Here is a 20768-nt window from a genome sequence, read left to right as displayed (position 1 = left end):
TGTTTAATTTTAGGGAAATTGGGGCATTTTGGAGCTATTGGGGTAATGGAGACAATTTTGGAGTCTTTGGGGCAATTTGGAGCATTGAGGGCTATTGGGGCAATCAGAGGGGCATTGGGGTCATTTGGGAGTTTGTGGAATTTTGGGGCATTGAGAGTAAATTGGGGCTGTTTCGAGGCATTGAGGTCATATTTGGGGCATTTGGAGCAAGTTGGGGTACTCAAGATATATGTTCGCCCCCCGCCCCCCGCCCCCCCCCCCCCCCCCCACCCCCCCCAAATTCCTTGATCATTTCCCCGTTTCCCATTCTAGATAAGTATGGTATTATCCCCTGCATGAGGACACAAAGTTTCTAGTTAAAGAGGAGACCACATTGTTGCTGAAAACTAAAATTTCAGCCTGCTGTTTGCTGCTAATAACACAAATTTTTGTGTTTTATAGGTGGCATTTGACAAAGGTGGGACATCCACAACTCTTATTTTGTAGGTGTTATTGATTTTTCCTTTATTTGGGCTCTCATACAGCAAAATACAATAGCCTTTGTGCGTTTGCAAGTTATATAAAGATGTTTGATCTCCCATTTCAAGGGTGTGATGACTCAGATGAGGAGGCTTCCTATCACTTCTTTGAATAGCGGTGCAATTATTGTGAAGAATGAAGGTTATCGAGCCCTTTTGCATGGTCTCATCATTTGGAGCAGCTCTCCCCCCTTTTCCGTGATTTACACAAAGCCCATTTTGCTAGCTTTAAAATATTTAACATGGCACCACTTTTTCAGGTGCACGTTCTATCTTCTTTACCCAGACTCGGCTAGATGGTTCCAACTATTTGCTTTGGTCCTGTAAGGTGGAATGCATCCTTGACACCTTGATCTTTGAGAGCTTGTTACCCTATCTATATCCCATTCCATGGAGGTTCCTTGTGAGAGAACATCAATGGATCGCATAACCCTATGGGATTGGCTCAACTCTTGACTCCGATTCCTTCTTTTCATGAGCTTACATGATTCTGTCCAAGTGTATGTTCACAAGTTGAAGACGACGACAGAAGTGTGGAAGGAGCTTGTGTCTTTGTACCATTAGAAGACGTTTGCCCATAGGATTTCTCTTTAGAAGAAACTTCAGATGCTCAATGTTGATGACTCTCCTTTCTTGAAGGATCACATCAACAAATTGGAGGATACGAGGGATGAGGTTGCATCTCTCAGGAGGATGATATCTTCGGAGGATATGGCAATGATTCTCTTGATTCAATTGCCATCTCCAAAGTTTGATGTGTTTTATACTAGCCTTCTTATATTGAGGACTCCAGATTCTTCTTTGGGAAGAGCTTGCCTTGCTAGTCGTAGAGCACAATGAGTAGCTTAGAGAGGTAGGACTGAGTGGATCCGAATTCATGAAGGCTTTCGAGAGGAGAGAAGAAGAAGGAGAAGCCTAAGGCTGAGAAATAGGATGATAAGAAAGTCGACACGAAGCTAAGAAGAAGCCCAAGTGTCTACAGTGCAGGAAGGGTATACATTTGGAGGAGAAGTGTTGGTAGAAGTATCCCCATCTGAAGCCCAAGGAGGGGTCTAAGGATTTGAAGGCTACTCTAGCTGTGATTGAGTTTGTCTTTGTACATGTGTTTGAGGAAGAGGATATTGCTCTTGCTTTTTCCATTGTGGAGAAGCCTTGGCTCATGGACAATGGGGCTTCTTCCCACATGACTTGTCGATAGGATTGGCTTCAAGACATGAGTTCTAGAGGGGTATTCGTCACCATTGGTGACAATTCTCTCATACCTGTTTATGGAGTGGGGATCATTCCCCTATTGTCGAATTGGCAATATTTTTCAGCCAAAGTTCTTTATGTATTAGATTTGGGTTTTAACCTATTGTCTATTCACGGTCTTACACGGTTAGGTATCTGCGTTGTGTTTACATAAGATGTAGTGACTATGGAGGATGCTTCTACAAAAGTGGTTCTTTGGACAGCTACACAAGAGAGTGGGCTTTGTACGCTCATAGCCCTTGTTGCGAGGACTTCCCATGAGTCAAGACTACTTTGATATGCTTTATATGGGCATCTCAAATTTGATGCTATCAAGTAGGCTACTTGGCAAAATATGTGGAGAGACTTTCCAAATTCCCTCCCATTCACTCTCTTTTCCCTAGCTACTTGAGGTAAGCAGCATAGGCAACCCCATCCACAAGTTGCTTCTCGTAGGGCTTCTACACTGGTGGAGTTGGTTCACACTAACCTATGCGGTTCTATGGGCATGGCTTCCATTGGGAGGGCAAAGTATTCGATGCTGATCGTTGATGACTTCAATTGTTACGTGTGGCCTTATTTTTTGTAGTACAAAAGTGAGGCGTACTCCAATTTGTGCGATTGGAAGGTGTTTGCGGAAATGCAACCGTCTCTCAAGGTTTGAGGTGTTCGAGTAATTATGATGGCGAGTTTTGTTTTAACCCTTTTTCTAAGTTTTGGATAATGGCATTTAGGTGGAGTACTCCCGTGTGAATACACTATCTCAGAATGGTGTGGTGGAGTGTGCCAATCGAACCATACTGGAGACGGCTTGATCTCAATATTGGAGCACAGGGGTCTTGCTCACTCCCTTTAGGGTGAGGCGGTGGCTAGTGTGGCTCACATTTGCAATAGGTTTCCTAGCTCCTCGTCACAAGATATGACTCCCTACCAAGCTTTCTTTGGAAAGAAGCCTTTCATTTCCTATTTTCACATCTTTGGGTGTGATGCCGTTGTCCATGTGGACAAGAAGGCGAGAGGAGGGAAACTCTACTCCCAAGTTGAAGAAACTTATCTTCATGGGCTGTAGCATGGCTCTCATGACTCAAAGAAAAGAAAGATTGAGGTGAGTGGGGATGTGATCTTTGATGACACATTGGCCTCTAATGATCCTATTCATGGTTCTTCTACAAGTGGTTCTTCGTTGTTGACTGGAAATAACCCCCTCCCCCTCCCCCGTCTCCTTCCTCCAAAACCCCAACTTCAATCCAAAAACCAAACCCTCCCCGTCCTTCTAGGTTACCTATTTGCATTTTTGCTTCGTTTGCAACTCCTCTCCCTCCTCTCTCTCCTCTTACTTCCCTTCCTCCTTTGACTGCTTTTTCTTGTACTACTCTGTCTTATTCCTACTCCATCTCCATCCCCTTAGGTTTCTTTTGGGGGTGTTGAGCCATCAAAAGGGGAGCCTCTCTCTTTGAATGCATGCATTACCAATACCAGTGGCTACTTAGTCTCCTTTGTAGCAGGATGAGCCTACCATCATTTTGCAGTGGTATTAGTGGGTTATGCAAGACTCCAGTGTTTTCTATTTACTTGCTATTCCTTTAGGTCCACGTACATCAACTAGATTGTAGACCCAACGGGATAGTTTACTCTGCATGAACTACATCTTTATGACATTCACTCTTTAGGATCGTGATTCTACTATAGTTGATGAGGATCTTGCATAGGATATTTGGCGTCATGTTATGCAAGAGGAGCTAGATTTTATTGCGTGTAACTAGACTTGGGGATTGGCTCCATGTCCAAAGAAGCGGAAGGTGATTGGTGTGAAGTGGGTCTATAAGATCAAGGACCTTATAGATGGATCCTTGTACAAGCATAAGGCTCGGCTTGTTGCCAAGGGATTTGCCCAACCATAGTTGCTTGGAGTTTTGGAAACGGCTAAACAAAAACATGTTTTGGAGTCATGAAGCGGAGTTTTGGCCTAAGGCCAAAACAATGAAATGGATTTTACGACTATTTCTAGGAATATTTTAATATTAGATATATATAAATGGATAATATCATTTATATATTGAACATCTACACCAAACTAAAACTTCTCAACAATATAGAGTGTACATGTATATTTAGAAGATTTGATGAGTAACCATGATTCTAACAAAGATTAAAAAAAGTGAGATTGTAAAATTATAATCCATGAGTTTTAAAAACTTTCAAGATCAAGCTTTAGAAGTTGGAATTCAATATAAAAGTTTGTAGTATGCCATGACCCATGAATGATGATGATATATGTCAAGATTGAAGACTCAACAGTGAATAGCCATAGACTCATATTATGTCACATAGACCAAAAAAATAGAGTACTTGATAAATAGTGCGTGAAAAATAAAGACAACTATGCTACCGTAGGGCGTGCACTTTGTCATGGAGTATCGTCCTCATTTGTCATAGTGACCACCAAACGTTGCCACCTCCAATTCTTTAAAGTAGCAAGCACATCAAGGAAATTATCAATATCTTTACCACTATCATGAGTAAGATGATCCTTCATTTGTGTAATGCTCCCCATGTGTATGACATGGCAATAGTTGTATTTCTACCACTTCAAGTCACTGCTAGCTCCATAGTTGCTGATGATGTGTGTGTGGGTACAAAATGTATCCTTCACCATGGTTTTTCCTTGTTGGAATAGAGAAAACCAGCAACAAAATTGGGAAAAACCAGCTCGAACTTGTGTGGACAGTGAGGGACAAAGTGAGGAGAGGGATTGCTAGTGGAAACACTACACAATAAGGCAAAATGAATAGTCCCTCATGAAATTGGGCAAGTTACCTTGCCTATACCAAAACGGCTGTTATGAATGCATTTCGGAATCAAAATGTTTCGAGGCCAAAACGTTTCTGTTTTGGGCAGCTATGTGTCCAATGGGTAGGGTTCGATTTCTCATAGACCTTCACTCATGCAGCTTGAATGTTTACTATTTGGGCTATCTTGGTTCTTGCAGCCCATTACCTATTGGTTGTTCTTTCGGATGGAGGTAAAGTTTGTCTTTCTCAACGTTGTCCTAGAGGAGGATATTTATGTCTCACAGCCTCTTGGTTTCCTTGTGCAAGGGGAGGAGGGACCATGTTTACAAGTTGTAGAAGACCCTCTATGGCTTGAAGCAAGCTCCTCGAGCTTGGTACTAGAGAATTGATTGGTTCTTCTTATAGAGTGGCTTCCATTGATTAAATCATGACCCCAACCTTTATTACAAGGTTGGGGGTGATAGATGCGTGCTTCTAATCTTGTATGTGGGTGATTTGAGACAGGAGTTCGATATGGTGGATCTAGGGATCCTACACTTCTTCCTTGACTTAGAGATCTATTAGATGACATAAGATATCTTCATGTCCCATCACAAGTATAATTAGGAGTTACTTTTAGAGTTTGGTATGGTCGAGTATCTTTCTTTCCCCATGGACCCAGAGTCTAAGCTTTTGATGACTAGAGATCCTGTAAGATCGATTTGTAAAGACAGAGAGAAAACCATGAAACTACTTCTGAGCACGAGTGATTCTTCTCCTCCCAACCACGCCTAGATCCGTGCTGGCTCTCTCACTCGGATTCCTTTGCCAGCCGTCAACTTTCTGGAGTCCTACTATTCCTGGATTCTCTAGGCTCCCCTTAACCCCGTTCGGGCGCCCAAGAGCCCGGACGGTCATTCTCGTGCATGTTTCCCTAGATTTACCTTAATGTGACATTAAATGTCACTTTTAATGTCACATTCCATATTTATGACCTTAATGTGACATTAAATATCACATTTAATGTCACATTAATGTCACATTTCCTTCCCCTTAAGAATCGGTTTCGTCCTCGAAAACGATACTTGGAAGGTCTAACTGTAAATCGGGAAACCTTTTCTTTAAAGTACTTACTCGCTCCCATGTTGAGCTTTCTTCTGAACAATCTTTCCACTTAACCAAATATTCTTGATAAATAGTATTCCTCGTTCGTCTATTACGAACATTTAATATTTTTTCTGGTTCATGTGGATTAGATTGGTCATAGAATAACTCCTCAATATCATCATTTAAGATTAGATTATCCAAATCACCCAGCTTTTTCCTTAATTTACTTACATGAAAAACTGGATGTATTTTACTGCCAGTAGGTAGTTGGAGCTTGTAAGCCAATTCTCCCACCCTTTTAAGTATTATGAAAGGACCACAATACCTTGGTGAAAGCTTTGGACAGTGTCCCTTTTTCATAGTTTTAGTTTGTTCAGGCACCTTAAGATAGACCAATTCTCCTTCTTCAAAGGAGATGTCTCTTCGGTGAGGATCTGCATATGCTCTAGCTCGATTTTGAGCTTTTTTAATATTTTCTTGAGCAAATTTTAACATACTATTCATATCCTCCAAAAAATCTTTAGCTGCCTGAACCCTTTCCTTATGCAGTCCTACTGCAAAAGGAGCTCTAGGCTGAAATCCATACATTAACATAAATGGACTATATCCAGTGGAAGAGTGCTTGGGACTGTTATATGCAAACTCTGCTATCGGCAAATACTCTTCCCAATTAGTTTGCCTTTTACTTACATATGCCCTAAGCATATCTTCAAGAATTTGGTTAACCCTTTCAATTTGCCCATCTGTTTGCGGGTGATCCGCCGTACTCATGCTAAGTTTAGTATCCAATTTCCTAAATACCGCACGCCAAAAATGGCTATCAAATTTTCTATCCCGATCAGAAACTATATTGGCCGGAAGGCCATACAATCGGTATATGTTCTCTATAAACAATCTAGCCAATTCTGGTGTTTTAACATCAGTTGAAGTTGGAATGAACCTAGCCATTTTGGTTAACCTATCCACAATCACCCACACAGAGTCGTGCCCCCTCTGTGTTCTAGGTAGAGCAACAATAAAGTCCATGGAGATACTCTCCCATTTTCCCGAAGGAATTTCTAATGGATGGAGAAGTCCTCCCATTTTTAATCTTTCAGCTTTATTAACCTGGCATTTATTACATTTGATCACATAGTCAAGGACATCCTTATTCATTCCAGGCCAATAGAACTGCCTTTTAATAAGACTATAAGTCTTATTAACTCCTGGATGTCCCGCACTAGGGGTATCATGACACTCAAAGAGTATCTGGCGCCTTATTTCTGTATCTTTCGGGACACATACCCTACCTTTGTAGAGTAAATAACCATTATCGATGGTAAAATTCTTCCACTTGAATCCAGTTTGAGCAACCCCTGATGCTCCATTTCCTTGTTGAACATCCTCAGATATTCCTTCCTCAATAGAAGCACTTTCATTTGGATCCCCATTTTTTATTGCTTCCCATATGTTGGAATATGCCGGATCAACCTGGCATTTCCCTTTTAAAGATTCAAGCAAGTTGGAAGTGAACTGAGTAAAACTCAATTCATTAATAATGGGCATTCTGCTGAGTGCATCAGCTACTATATTATACTTTCCTTTTCTATATCTGATCTCATAGTCGAACTCTTGGAGGAGTTCGGCCCATCTGGCTTTACGCCCGTGTAAATCTGGTTGATCATTAAGCCACTTAATGCTTTCATGATCCGATAAAATCAAAAGTTTGGCACCATACAAATAGTGCCTCCATTTCTTCATTGCATGTACTATTGCATACAGCTCCCTCTCATAAACAGAATAATTCTGTTTTGCACGATCTAATTTCTTGCTTTCAAAAGCAACTGGTCGACCTTCTTGTAATAAGACCGCGCCTATTGCCTTATCACTGGCATCAGCTTCAACCACAAATGGTTTGTTGGGATCCACTATTAATAGTACTGGAGCTGTAGCAATAGCTATCTTAAGTTTTTGAAAACTTTCATTTTGGTCTGTTCCCCAATTAAAACTTTTCCCTTTCCCTTTAAGTTGGTCTGTCATTGGAACAACTATTTTGGCATAATCTCGAATGAATCTACGATAAAATCCAGATAAACCTAGGAAGATCTGCAGCTCTTCCAGGTTCCTTGGAGATGGCCATTCCATAATTGCCCTTACTTTTTCTGGATCCATGTTGATTCCCTCTTTCGAGATAATATGCCCTAGATATTTGACCTCTTGTGCAAAGAATTCACATTTAGTTTTCTTCGCATAAAGGGAATGTGTTCTTAACAGTTGGAATACTAATTGTAAGTGTTCCAAATGTTCTTCTCTTGATTTACTAAAGATCAAGATATCATCCAAAAAGACTACTACAAAATGTCCTAGATAGGGTCGTAAAACACTATTCAGCAGCTTCATAAAGGTAGCTGGTGCATTAGTGAGGCCAAAAGGCATCACCAAAAAATCATAATGCCCGTATCTAGTACGAAATGCCGTCTTGGAAACATCTTGTGCCTTAATTCTTATTTGGTGATAGCCTGATCTTAAGTCTATCTTTGTGAAGAATTTTGCCCCTTGCAATTGATCAAAAAGATCTTCCATTCTGGGCATATGAAATTTATTCTTCCATTCTGGGCATATGCAAGTGCTCTATAGTCAACACAAAGTCGCATAGAACCATCTTTTTTCTTTACCAATAAAATTGGTGAAGCCCAGGTGAATTACTAGGTTGAATAAACCCTTTATCCAGGTAATCCTTAATTTGTCTTTCAACTTCTTGATGCTGTGTTTCACTTAACCTATACGGTGGTTTTGAAATTGGGTGTGTATCCTTATTTATATCAATTGGGTGATTTATATCACCCCTATCTGGTGGAAGGCCACTTGGTAAATCAGAAGGAAACACATCTTTAAAATCATTTAACAAACTATTCAATTCATTATTAACATTCAACTCCCAAACATAAGAAAATTGTTGCTTTATATTACAGAAAGTAAAAGTATTCTGTACAGGAAGAGACCATAGCATATATACCTCACAAACTTTCTTCTTTATCAGCTTTTGAACTTCAGTAGAACACAGCAAATGATTATCAGATACTTCATGTTCACCTTGAATGACAAAAGTCTTACCATCCCTTTCAAATTCCAGTGTATTATGGTGATAGCTACGTTTTAAGGATAGTTCCAATCCCCATAGCCACTCCCTCCCTAGAGCAATATCAGCTCTTTCCATGTTCATTATTTGGAAATCAAGCTTATCTTTATATCCTTGAATCTCAATTTCCAAATTGGATACCATTGTATCCCATATTTTATTGTCTTGGCCTTGCATCATACGAACAACATATTGATGCTCACTGTTTTGTTGGGGAAGTTTCAATTTTTTGACGAGTGCATAATTTATAAAATTATGTGTGGCAGAGTCATCAATCATGACTCTAACCCGTTTTCCAGCTATCAATCCATGTACTCTAAGTAAATCATGTGGCCCAAAAGTAGGCTGCCACATAGAGGTTGACATACAACACTTATGTTGAACATCCATGTGCAAGACCTCTAAAGATTTATACTTTTCATGGCCCTTTAATTCTAAGGTCTGCACTACATGGATTTGTTTTTCTTTTCCCTTGCCCTTGTCCTTATCCTTTCCTTTGTCTTCCCCCTTTTTCTTTTGAGGGCAATTCCAAGCAGCATGGTTAGGGGATAGGCAATTAAAACACAACTTTTCTTTTTTGGCCTTATCAAAGTCATCAGGACTTAACTTTGGCCTCGTATATGGTTTCTTTTCAAAAGGTTGTTTTTTACCCTTGAAAAATGGCATTTTTCTTTTAAATTTGCCCACAAATTTTGAGGTTTCCAATTCCTTAGACTTGGGCTCCGTATCAGTGAGACTAGTGAGTGTACCTGGACGCGTACTATCTTCATAAATTAATGCAAATTTAATTGCCTCTTCTAGCGTCTTAGGTAAACTCCGTTTTACTTCCTTTTTACAGGCTTTATCCAGTACCCTAATGAATCCTTTTGTTTTTTGAAATTCATCTATTCCTTCCAGCTTGAGGATTATCTCACGATATTTCTCCAGATATGTCAGCAGGGGTCTTCCCTTTTGTCTGACATAATCCCAATCTTTCCAATTTCTTTCCATTTCATTCTCAGGAAGAAATTCTTTCAAAAAGACGGATTCAAATTGAGCCCAAGTCTCAGGTATTTTATTCGCCTCCTTTAAAGTTCGCCACCACTTATATGCTTTGGGTCCCAAAGTTAAACTAGCCTCCAGTGCTTGGAGATGTGGTGGGGTATTTTTTAATTTATGTAAATCTTCCCATTTTTGGAGGAAATTAAAGATTGTGTCTTTATTCCTATCTTTTTTCTCCCCGTAAAATTGAGGTGGTTTCATATCCTTTAAAACTGGATTATCCCTCAATTTATGGTAAGTTTGGGGTTCCTTAGGATCTCGCATAGTCACATCTAAATCTTTCGATAAAGATGGGACATCAGAGATTTCTATCTTATTTTTATCTCTTTCCAACAATAAAGTTAATTGAGATTTTATTTCAGTAAGTGTTTGAGTTAAAAATTCCATTTGAACCCCCTGAGTTTGCACACGAGCAGTAAGATCATCGAATTGCTCTCGCGTAGCAAAAAATTCTTCCCATTGTTTTTCTTGTATGTCTGGTTCATGGGGATCTACCATAGGTTGATCCCCGGAACTAGAACTTTCCATTACCATTTCTTTCCCTTTCTCTGCCATTAATACACTGGAATTGGAAAGCAAAAATAAGAAATTTGCATACAAGTAAAGTACTTCCCTGATTTTTAATGGCAGGCAGTGGCTATTGATTCGGAAAGAAACTCGAAGAGTAAGAAACAGATTGTATCTTCCCGGATTAGAACAGTGAAGTAATCATGCTGGAAATCCAATTTCCTGACTTCGGCCGTATATGACATTCTTCTGTCCCTCTCACAGCAGTCGCAGTCATGTCCATCTCAGGAACAGTCGCAGTTACCCGTCAACAGCAGTCGTGACAGAGTCACGTTTTCTCATGACCCCACGTCTGATCCTGGCGACTCCACGCCTGGTCTGGTCCCATGCCTGGTCTGGTCCTCGCGACCCCACGCTTTATATTTTCTCTGTCCGTAACGTAACGTGTCACATTAATGTGACGTGGCACGTCTCTTCTCTTTCTCTTCATGGCCCGTCGCGTTTTCACGGCGCCTGGCACGTTTCACTTTTTCTTTTCCTTCACGGCCTTGCGAGATGTTGGTGACCTGGCGGGCGACTGATTATCTGACGAACAACTGACGATTTCCTGATAGACGACGGATCTGATCGTTGAGCCATAGGCTCTGATACCAATGTAAGATCGATTTGTAAAGACAGAGAGAAAACCATGAAACTACTTCTGAGCACGAGTGATTCTTCTCCTCCCAACCACGCCTAGATCCGTGCTGGCCCTCTCACTCGGATTCCTTTGCTAGCCGTCAACTTCCTGGAGTCCTACTATTCCTGGATTCTCTAGGCTCCCCTTAACCCCGTTCGGGCGCCCAAGAGCCCGGACGGTCATTCTCGTGCATGTTCCCCTAGATTTACCTTAATGTGACATTAAATGTCACTTTTAATGTCACATTCCATATTTATGACCTTAATGTGACATTAAATGTCACATTTAATGTCACATTAATGTCATAGATCCCCTTCCAGATGCTACCCATTACATGTAGCTTGTTGGCTCGTTAATGTGGCTTATTCACACTCTACTGGATATTTTCTTTGTGGTGGCATTACTATCTTATTTTATGAAGACGGCTACTCAAGCTCAATGAGAGCTGCTTTGTGCCTTTTATGCCATTTACATAGGACTTGATCCTACAGGATCATGTATGGAGAGGGGGTTACTCTTTCTAGATGGAGCGACTCACATTGTGCAGGTTATGTGGATTTGTGACAGTCCACTATAGGTTATGCCTTCTCCCTTGGCTTGGGAGCGATCTCGTAGAGTAGTAAGAAGTAACCTACTATGACACTTTCTTCTACAGTGGCCAAGTATTGTGCCCTTTGTTCCGTAGTTATGGAGGCAGTTTGGCTCCGTTGGATGTTGGTGGAGATTGACTTTCTGTTGATAGGTCCCACTCAATTGCGCGTGGATAACCAAAGTGCTTTAACTTCGGCAACGGACCTCATGTTTCATGCTCGCATGAAGCACATGGAGGTTCATTATCATTATGTATCGGATTTCGAGCTAGCAGTGGTCTATTGTCATATCGTGGACAATACGGTGGATCTCTTCATCAAGCCTTTGCCCAAGGCTTTTATGCTTTGTCACATGAGATTATTAGGTCTTCAAGCTCTCTGAGAATTTGAGAGGGGATGTTAGCTTGCCTTATTTTGTTAGTCTATCATCTCTTGGTTGTGAGCCCTAGTCAGAGTTTGATAGGGACATTTGGAACTTTGACTATGTTTTCTTCTCGGTTTGTGTGTTTATCAGCTGTGCTGCCCTGCCAAATGATTTTCAGCCCTAGAATGCTTGTAATTTTTGTCGACTACAGCAGTAGGCCAGTTTTTTCATCTTTTTGCTATATATAATATTTTGTAGGAGTGGGCAGATCACTTTATTTTGTCTCCAGCAGGTGCTCCTTCAGGTTGCTATAGTCTTCTCCGTCTCTGTTGTGGCTAGTAGGTTGCACAATCTATCTCTCACCATCATCGTCACCGTCACAAGTACCGTCATCATTATTCAGCTTGATTTGGTACCCTCACTGATGCCTTGGGCTCGTGCAGGGATTCATCAATCCTCATTGCATTCAACTTTCCTTTATTGTTCAGTGCAGATTTCTCCTCTCTTCTTGGTTTCTTTTCTCCTCTCCTTTTCTCTCCTTGTTTGTGATTCTCTCTTGTTGCGCGTTCTCATAGTGGCAATTGTACAAGCTAGATGATACAATGACAGGGCAAAAGAGGCAAGGTGCAATGCAGAATTTTCACTAAATTTAAAGCTTGCACCTTACACTAAAAGTTTTGTCTAGTAAGCATCTCACTTCAGTTATAAAGTAGATCTTGACCTTAAAGTTTGGTCTAATGAGCAACTCACTTATGATTAATGACCCAAGCATTAATTAGCTCTTGATCAAAGATGAGATTTGATTAGAGCAATTGGTGACTCATTTAGAAAGTTGATTGCCTCTCTCTCTCTCTCTCTCTCTCTCTCTCGCGTGCGCGCGCCCATTTGAGTAGCCCAAGTTTGAAGATAGTCTTTGTTCTCTTCTTTGGTATTGAAATTGTAAATTTCAGCCATGGAGCATGAGTTGATAGCATATATGGAGTTAGGACAGCAGCCAACCTCCTCTCACCATGAGTATAGTTGCTTTCGTGCGTCGTACAGAATCATCCATCATACGGTGCCATATGTGTGTGAGAAAATTGACACATTTTGGCAGTGTAACCGTTCCATGCTTCAACTATGCATTTTTTGCCCATTATTTGTCCATGTGGGACTTTTGGCCTTGGATATTATAGTCCAATCCCTTTTCCAGCGTTGTGCACATTTTCCCCAAGTCCCCTTTGATTCCAACCAGCTTTTCTTACTTCAGCCTTGACTCTTAACCCTTCTCACTTTAACCTTCATTGGTCTAAGAGAGTTTGACTTCACACACTTGAAGCTTCAGCCTTGGCCCTTGGATTTTATCATTCCAACCCTTCAACCTTGAATTCTAGCCATAATCCATCTATGCTCTTGAGTCTCAAATCCCTCTCTTTTTCCACTCTTCTTTAGTCTATAAAAGGTGCTCCTCCTCTCCATCGTGTAACACCAAATCAACAAGCATTCTCATCTCGCTATCATAAGCATCACTTAGAGTCTTGGGAGTGAAGCTCTCACTTCCTCCTCTCCTCCCACCCCCTTCCTCTTCAAGCATCAATCTATCAAGTATCTCCCATATACACTCTCTCTAACTTTCAAGCCTCTTCACTATCCCTCTTTTCCCTAAGCCTCTCTCTCTCTCCCTCTCTCTCACGCCTCTCTCTCTCTCTCACACACACACACACACACACTCTCTCTCTCTCTCTGTGAAGTCTCTGTCTCTTTCTCCCTCTCTTCCCTCTCTCACTTGAACTTCCAAGCTTAAAGCCTCCATTAGCATCATAATGCGTGAGAAGCATGTTGCCTTTAATTTGCACGCCATCCATGTGGAGAGGGTGTGAAGAAATACCCTAATGCAGAATAATAAATAAAAATATACGACAAAGCATAAACTCAAAAGAACATAGTTAGAGTTAGGGTAGCTTAGAGACAAATAATATAGAGGAATCTACGTGAATGATTGAATACTAAATATACAATGATCTTGTAGCAAGCAAACTGTGTAGGAATGGAAATGTAACCCAAACTCTCGTGTTTGGAGAAGTGAGACAGAGGTGTTGAGCAAGAGTGCGTCGTACTCTTGACGGATCGTGAAACGGAGCAAAGGCAGCCAATAAACGCAAATGATGATGTACTTGGTGACAGTTTGAAGTGCAAATGCAAACAGTTTGGTGTAGGTGACAGGGAGTACAGTGTCAATGACAGTGTGGATGAGAGAGAGAGAGAGAGAGAGAGAGAGAGAGAGAGAGAGAGGGTATTTACGAAAAAAGAGAGGGGGGGGGGGGGAACGTAGACAATTTGGTGTAGTCGATATCACTTGAATGACGACAACAACTTCAAAAGGCTTAGATGACAATAAACACAGTACAAATGATGACGCCAACAGTTGAGGAAGATGCATGGCAGCAAACGCAATGATTGGGGGTGATTGGATCAGTAGATGACAGCTGGATGTGGGTGATGGAGGCTAGAATCAAGCACCAGATGATAGCAGATAGTAATGGGAAGCTCTAACCACGATGTCCCTCACGAACGTGGTGTGGATAGCAAAGATACAGCCCTTGAAACTCCAAAAACGAGATTGGGCTGAACATAGAGCAGCTTGTCTATTTATAGAAAGTTTTGGGACCTCATACTGCACATTGTTTCAAAACACTCTCAAATTACTCGCCATTTTATGATTGGTTTTAATTAAGCATTTTTGGGACTGTTAAGTGGCTAATTTAGTGTGTAATGTTTATGTTAGCTCAACACTCCCTCTTAGGTCCAAAAATTGAGAGAAAGGAAACCAACTTAAACAAATCTTGTTGTGATCTGGTAGATCATAATTGAATTTGATTACATGGACCTTTTTTGGAAGTAGAAGAGTAGTTGAGTGGTTAAAAGTGATAGACCACCAATCCATTGGAAAATTTCTCTCCGGTTCTTATCCAGCATTTAGACTCTTAAGTTTAGTTCATGGGAGAAAAGGAAAACATCCTCCTTGCTTACCTTAAATATGTAACCTAATAAAATGCTCCTGCCAAATAATTTCTTTTCACTTGGTTCGCTCAACTAATCTTCCACCACCACGAGTATAAATATCCAAACTGCAATTGAATGGGTTTCTGCTGAAGCATGAGAGAAATTGGGGTTTCGTTTCGGAACTTTGCTCCAAAATTCTTACTTGTCTGCCAAATTGTCGTCTCAAGTGAGAGTAGATTAGCTAAAATTTCTGTTTATGCCCAGTGTATATACAAAGGCGGTTTGCTTTGTGACAAAATAGACATGAAGCTCAATTTCGAACAGGATGTACGCACCTTGCAACAATGTGTGAAAGCTTGGCTTTATGAAACATCAAGTTTCTGATAGTATGCAGAGTGATAAATGTCAGCAAATTCTTGAAAGGTAAAATTGCATTGTTACCACTATGGCTTCTTGTCAGCACGTGTTTCTCCATCAGCCCTTTTAGGTTGGGATAAAATTAACTATTAAGTCAACTTTCTTTAATTTACAACAGTAGCTCTGAAAACTTAAATCCGCTGTAGTGCATGACTTGCGTCTCTAGAATCCTAACCGTTCTACTCTTATACTGTAATGTATGCTGTTACGAAGGCTGATGATGTTTTCTACTCTCTAATTGTTTACTATTGTTTGTTTTTTAATGCAGGAACTACGTTGTTCAATATATTCTGGAACTGGGAATACCATGGGCTTTTGAAGAAGTGATTGATCGGCTTGGTGGAAATTATGCTCATCTTTCCATGCAGAAGTTCAGCAGCAATGTAGTGGAAAAGTGCCTTAAGCTTGCTGGGGAGGATCAGCGGTCTCGCCTTGTCCATGAACTGATGGACAGTTCCCATCTTGCGCAGCTGCTTCAAGATCCTTATGCAAATTACGTGATTCAGTCGGCCCTTACTGTTTCCAAGGTAGGTGGTACACATTCTTGATTCATAGTGAATACAACTGCTGCTTTTCTCTGAGAAGAATTGGCTGAATCCTCATACTTAGATTCACTTTGAAAGTTGTCTGTCTTAATCTTGGTGGTGGAAGGATTCACCTCATGGCGGTAGGAATGGGTCCACCACTCAAAGGGGACAGAGTTTCAAATCCATCGGGCATCCTCTCATCTCCAAGAATGGCCTGAATCCTCATACTTAAGATTCATTTTGAAAGTTGTTTTGTCTTAATCTTGGTGGTGGAAGGATTCGCCTCATGGCGGAAGGGATGGGTCCACCCAAAGGGGACACAGTTTCACATCCATCTGGCATCCTCTCACCTCTATGCTTCCTTCGAACATGGGATGGATATATGCTTAATTTGATGTGGATGAGTTGGGAATGCAAGCCAAAAAAGTTGTATACACGCACTGTTATCATATATTATGCAGTCTGCTGTTATTTTATACATTGTAGTCATACACTGTTATCGTATTATCCAGTCTGCGCTTATTGTTTCCAAGATAGATTGTTAGATATGGTGGATTGTCTTGTTTTGTAAGTGGACTACAACACCTGTATCTCTGAAGTCACAAGACAATTTGTTAGTGCTGGAGAATTGACTGTAACAGTTATCAGTCTGACTGTAGTAAGTGGCAATAAAGAGGAAGTCCTGTATGTCTGCATGCATATGATGTGATACACTTGTAAATGCTGGAGAATTGACAGTGCAGTAGCTATCAGTGTGAGCATACCAAGTGGCAACAAACAAAGGTTGAGTGTGTGCAGTGCGTGCATGTTGCATGCTTCATTGTGAAAATGTAAGTGCAGCTGGTTACTCTTCTGTCTGGTGCTTTTGATTACTGAAATGCCATGGGCTAAGATAGTTGCATGCAGAGAGTTGCTGCAGATGATGTGTATGCACTTCTCTTCATGTCAATAACATGTATTCTGCTCTTCATGATCTCTCTGCATACCAATGAGTATCAGATGGCAAAACATTGATAGTCTTTTGGGGTGCTTAAAACTGGCAGCACTGTATTTTCTAAAAATAAACTCCCCTATTTATCAGAATGGCCTGATATTTTCCTGGTTTGGTCTTTGGACAGGGTGCTCTTCATACAAGTCTGGTGGAGGCCATTCGTCCTCACATGGCATCCTTACGCAGTAGCCCTTACGGAAAGCGCATTCTTTCTAGAAGGAACTTAAAGAAATGTTGAAGGCTTTCTCAATTTTGGAACGAGCTCTTTAGAATATTAGGTTTGTGGTTACTGGTACTTTGACCTGAAGGCTCTAGATCCTGAGCCACAAATTGTACATTTTCTGAAATTCTGGGCTGGGTTAGATTGACCCAGAGTGCTTGTACAACATGTCAAGAGCAAAATTGGAGTATGTACTGCTATACAGCCATCCAATCAAATGTATAGGGGCATAGGAGATGGTAATACATTTGAAAGTGCGATCCAACTGCTGCAAGCTGAAACTAGGGAAAAAAAGGTTTGCAGTGAAGTTTAGAGATTTTACCTTGTATCTACCTCAAGGTTTCAGTCCTTGGTTTTGGCATATTGAGTTGGTAGGGATGAATCTCAACCATTAGACTTGACAGAAAGAATGAACATTCTCTTGTATGTATGTTCTTAGCTCCTCTCGTAACAGTGGTTTTTACTATCATTTATCTTGAATGATGAGTGGTAAACCCCATTGGAGCTGGATCCTGTTCTACCATTAAATAAACTTTCCTTGTAATGCATAAATTTGAGACTTACAAGATTTCTCTTACTGTCTTTTATGTTTGACACACCTTTTTAATGCTGGGGACAGCGAACATATAGAATAAAAATGTATTGGTTGGTGGTTTTGCTCTTAACTTTGCCAAGTTGAACTAGGGATGGATTTTAGTGTCTGGCCTTGCAGGAGAAACTCTGTGCAAGGGCCAAGAGAACAGAATTGCCGATTAGCATGAGGTTGGTGAAAAATAGTGTGGCCACTTATATTACCCATAAGAAGTAGGAGTGTTGGGCAGCTGAGCTGGAGCTAAACAGAAACTAAATCACATGAATAGAGGGCCTCTCACGCTGGTTCAGGGGAATGGGGGAGAGAAGCCGAAGCGGGAGCTGTTAGCAGTTTCTTTAGTGTGAATATATGTTTCGGTAGTTCTAGGCAAAAGTGAAATAGTACAGGTGCTTGACAGTCTAGTTGGAGCTCAATGAAAATCTAGTCGTATGAAAACTAGGTGGTAGTCCTAGCATAAGTGAAATAGTACGAGTGCTTGACAGCCTAGTGAACAATATAGTGAGAAGCAGGTTTTGGGGGTGTGTTGGGTGGGGGGGGCGGGGGGGGTTTTGTGACCATTAGGGAGGTGTGTTGGGTGGGGGGGGGGGCGGGGTTTGTGACCATTAGGGAGGTGCCATCTCATAGTGAGCTTAAAGGGAGTGGATGATGAAAGACTAGATCTTTGACACATACAGAGGCTCTTTGCTGAAGATCACCTGGGAGCAGACCTTCCAAATGTGTCATTGTGATGCTTCTTAATAAGCTCCCACATTTGATCACGAGGTTGAGGGCAGTGTTAAAGGGAGTGGATGATGAAAGACTAGACCTTTGACGTATACAGAGGCTCTTTGCTAAAGATAAACTGGCAGCAGACCTTCTAAATGTGCCATATTGTCATAGGCCTCTTTGCCGAAGATTGGCTGGCTGCAGGCCTTTCCAAATCTGCCATATTGTAATGCTTCCAAATAAATGCCCACATCCGATCATGAGATTGAAGGGATTTAGTACTTACTAGCTGGACATCAAATAATGAACATTATACCAACCAACCTCTCTTTCTGGGCTGGCACAGCTGCTCAGCCCATAATTTGATTCTATGTACATCGCTCACTTCCTAGAAGGCGTTCTGACCTGCTAGTAGAGTAGAAAGCTTTCTAGGTAAATATGCCCGAGGTCATTCTAAGGGCTATGTGTTCTGTTTAGCCATTGTCGATTGTGGCTGGAGCCCCAATCCATATTAGCTAAAGACGTTGATCTGTGTCGTCTGAGTGGAGGATCCACTTCAATCTCTGTTTGCTCCACTCCCCTCGGCCCTAGTCCAGCTCATCCAAGGTTTGGCCTTCCCACATTGATAGCCACCACTCTTGAATGTCTCGTAAAGGCGAGGGGCTGGTTTCATGACCTCTCTTGCAACCTAATAATATGAGTTCTCGGAGGAAGGTGGAGCAAAGGTAGACTTTGTATGACAAAGAAAGTTCTTGGAGGGTACCAATGAATCACTCTTGCCGCCTGCATTGGAACACACATTAGTGGTATAGGTATAGATTGGGTTATTCAATTGAAGCCCAACCACACATGCTCCTTGGGGTGAGGGATGGGTGTGGAGTGTTTGTTGTGGAGGTCCATGAATGAAGTAGAATATCATGTTTGCAAAGAGCGAAGGATTAAAAAAAAAGAATAAGGGACATTCTTGCCTGATTGACCTTTGGGTAGGGCCCTTCTCCCTAGCGCCTTTAAGCATGCCATTGTATCTCCATAAAGTCCCTATTGATCCTATCTAAGGATTACTTAAAAGTTCAAAAGCATCGTAATCCTCTATCCATTGCATTGGGTGCACACCATGGCATCGAAGAAGGTAAAGGTTTGGTTTGAGATGCTTTGATCTCGAAGAAAACTCGTTTGAGTGTCATGGGTGATCTTTGATAATGCATTGCAAAGTTCATTGCTAATCATCTTTGTTCCTACTAACTCATGTTAGACTTGCAAAAGAATATAGGGTAGTCAATCCCTTTGGGAAGAGAAAAATTAGACCCACAAAAAGGCTATGAAAATCCACGTGGAATAGAAAGTCTCCTGCCATCATTATAGGAAGTTTCATCTCTCAAAGGTGAATTAAGAAGAACCATGCATTTTTATCCTCTTGTTTTGGAGGCTTGACGTGTGAGGAGGACTCATCCCATTTGTACAATGGCTAGAGATGGGATGTAGTCCCACACTTGCTCCCTACAATGGAGCGCTTGTGTTGAAATCTAGTTATATGAGAACAATCTATAAAAAGATGTAAGCCCCAACACTTAATTGGATAGGTCTGCACTCCCATACTTAGTTGTGCTAGGTTGATGTACTTGGAAGAAGTGCACACGGTGTCTCCTTTTTGGGCCAAAAAAGTAGTGACACAAGAACTCCGTCCTCTTGTTGTCTATATTGGCGAGAACAACTTATGTGCATATCTCTTGTATTTGAAGGATATAGTCTCTAGGCAAGTCATGTTTTTTCGTTGCTTGGTGGTTTTCAAGCCTTGGTGTAGAGTCATCTCCTTCAAGCATTGGTACCTGACACATAGGGCTTGCTCTTGATAGATCTTGCTTGAATCTCCATTAGTCCATGCCACTTCATTTGCAATTTCTATCACTTGATGCTATTGTCTAGACCAAATTTCCTTGATTTTTCTATCTACCACTGTTGCTTGTAAGTTGTGAAAAGGATATGGCATGGGTGGATGTCCAAGGCTAATGCTAGTGTATGCAATGTGAGAAAAACTTGGATGTGATATGGTAAGAGTGATAACTATGAAAAATGGTTCTATCCACATCAAGAGATACTCAATAACCAACATAAAACTTGTCAAGACACTCTTAGAGGTAGCCTCCCGATCAAATGTAGCCGCCAAGAGAAGCAAGACTTATCATGGAAGGTTGAGCCCTATTGAGCATATTTGGCACTCATCATGAAAAGAAAGTCCTTCCAAGCCTCCTATTCTCCATATGCATAGCCTTGGAACTTTGTGCCTTTGCCTCCTTAATCTTCTAAGTCTCATGATTGTTGAAGTATCCAACAGGAAGGGATGTACCATCTTGAACTAGAACACAACCTTCCCTTTGACCTGAACAGGTGCATACATGTGGAGGATAATAC

The 20768-nt window shown here is 41.2% G+C and overlaps 1 protein-coding gene across 5 annotated transcripts in view; it reads left to right on the top strand.

Annotated features, from left to right (window-relative positions):
- LOC148014156 (uncharacterized) overlaps window positions 1–17621 on the top strand; it is a 35143-nt gene extending 17522 nt beyond the window's left edge. For 2 of the 5 annotated variants that reach the window (XM_087667385.1, XM_087667383.1), the window contains 2 exons: window positions 15593–15851; window positions 16970–17621. In XM_087667385.1, the coding sequence (XP_087523511.1) occupies window positions 15593–15851; window positions 16970–17080 (370 nt within the window). In that variant the 3' untranslated portion in view covers window positions 17081–17621. The other 3 variants (XR_015688767.1, XM_087667384.1, XM_087667386.1) reach the window with 3 other exon arrangements.
- Window positions 17622–20768: the final 3147 nt, after the last annotated feature.

The sequence above is a fragment of the Lygodium microphyllum genome, chromosome 25 (assembly GCF_053477565.2).
Source record: "Lygodium microphyllum isolate KBCC chromosome 25, Lygodium_microphyllum_v1.1.10, whole genome shotgun sequence".
In the NCBI taxonomy this organism is placed as follows: Eukaryota; Viridiplantae; Streptophyta; class Polypodiopsida; order Schizaeales; family Lygodiaceae; genus Lygodium; species Lygodium microphyllum.
Note: the sequence above shows the minus strand (reverse complement) of the source record. Positions and strands in the feature narration are given on the sequence as shown.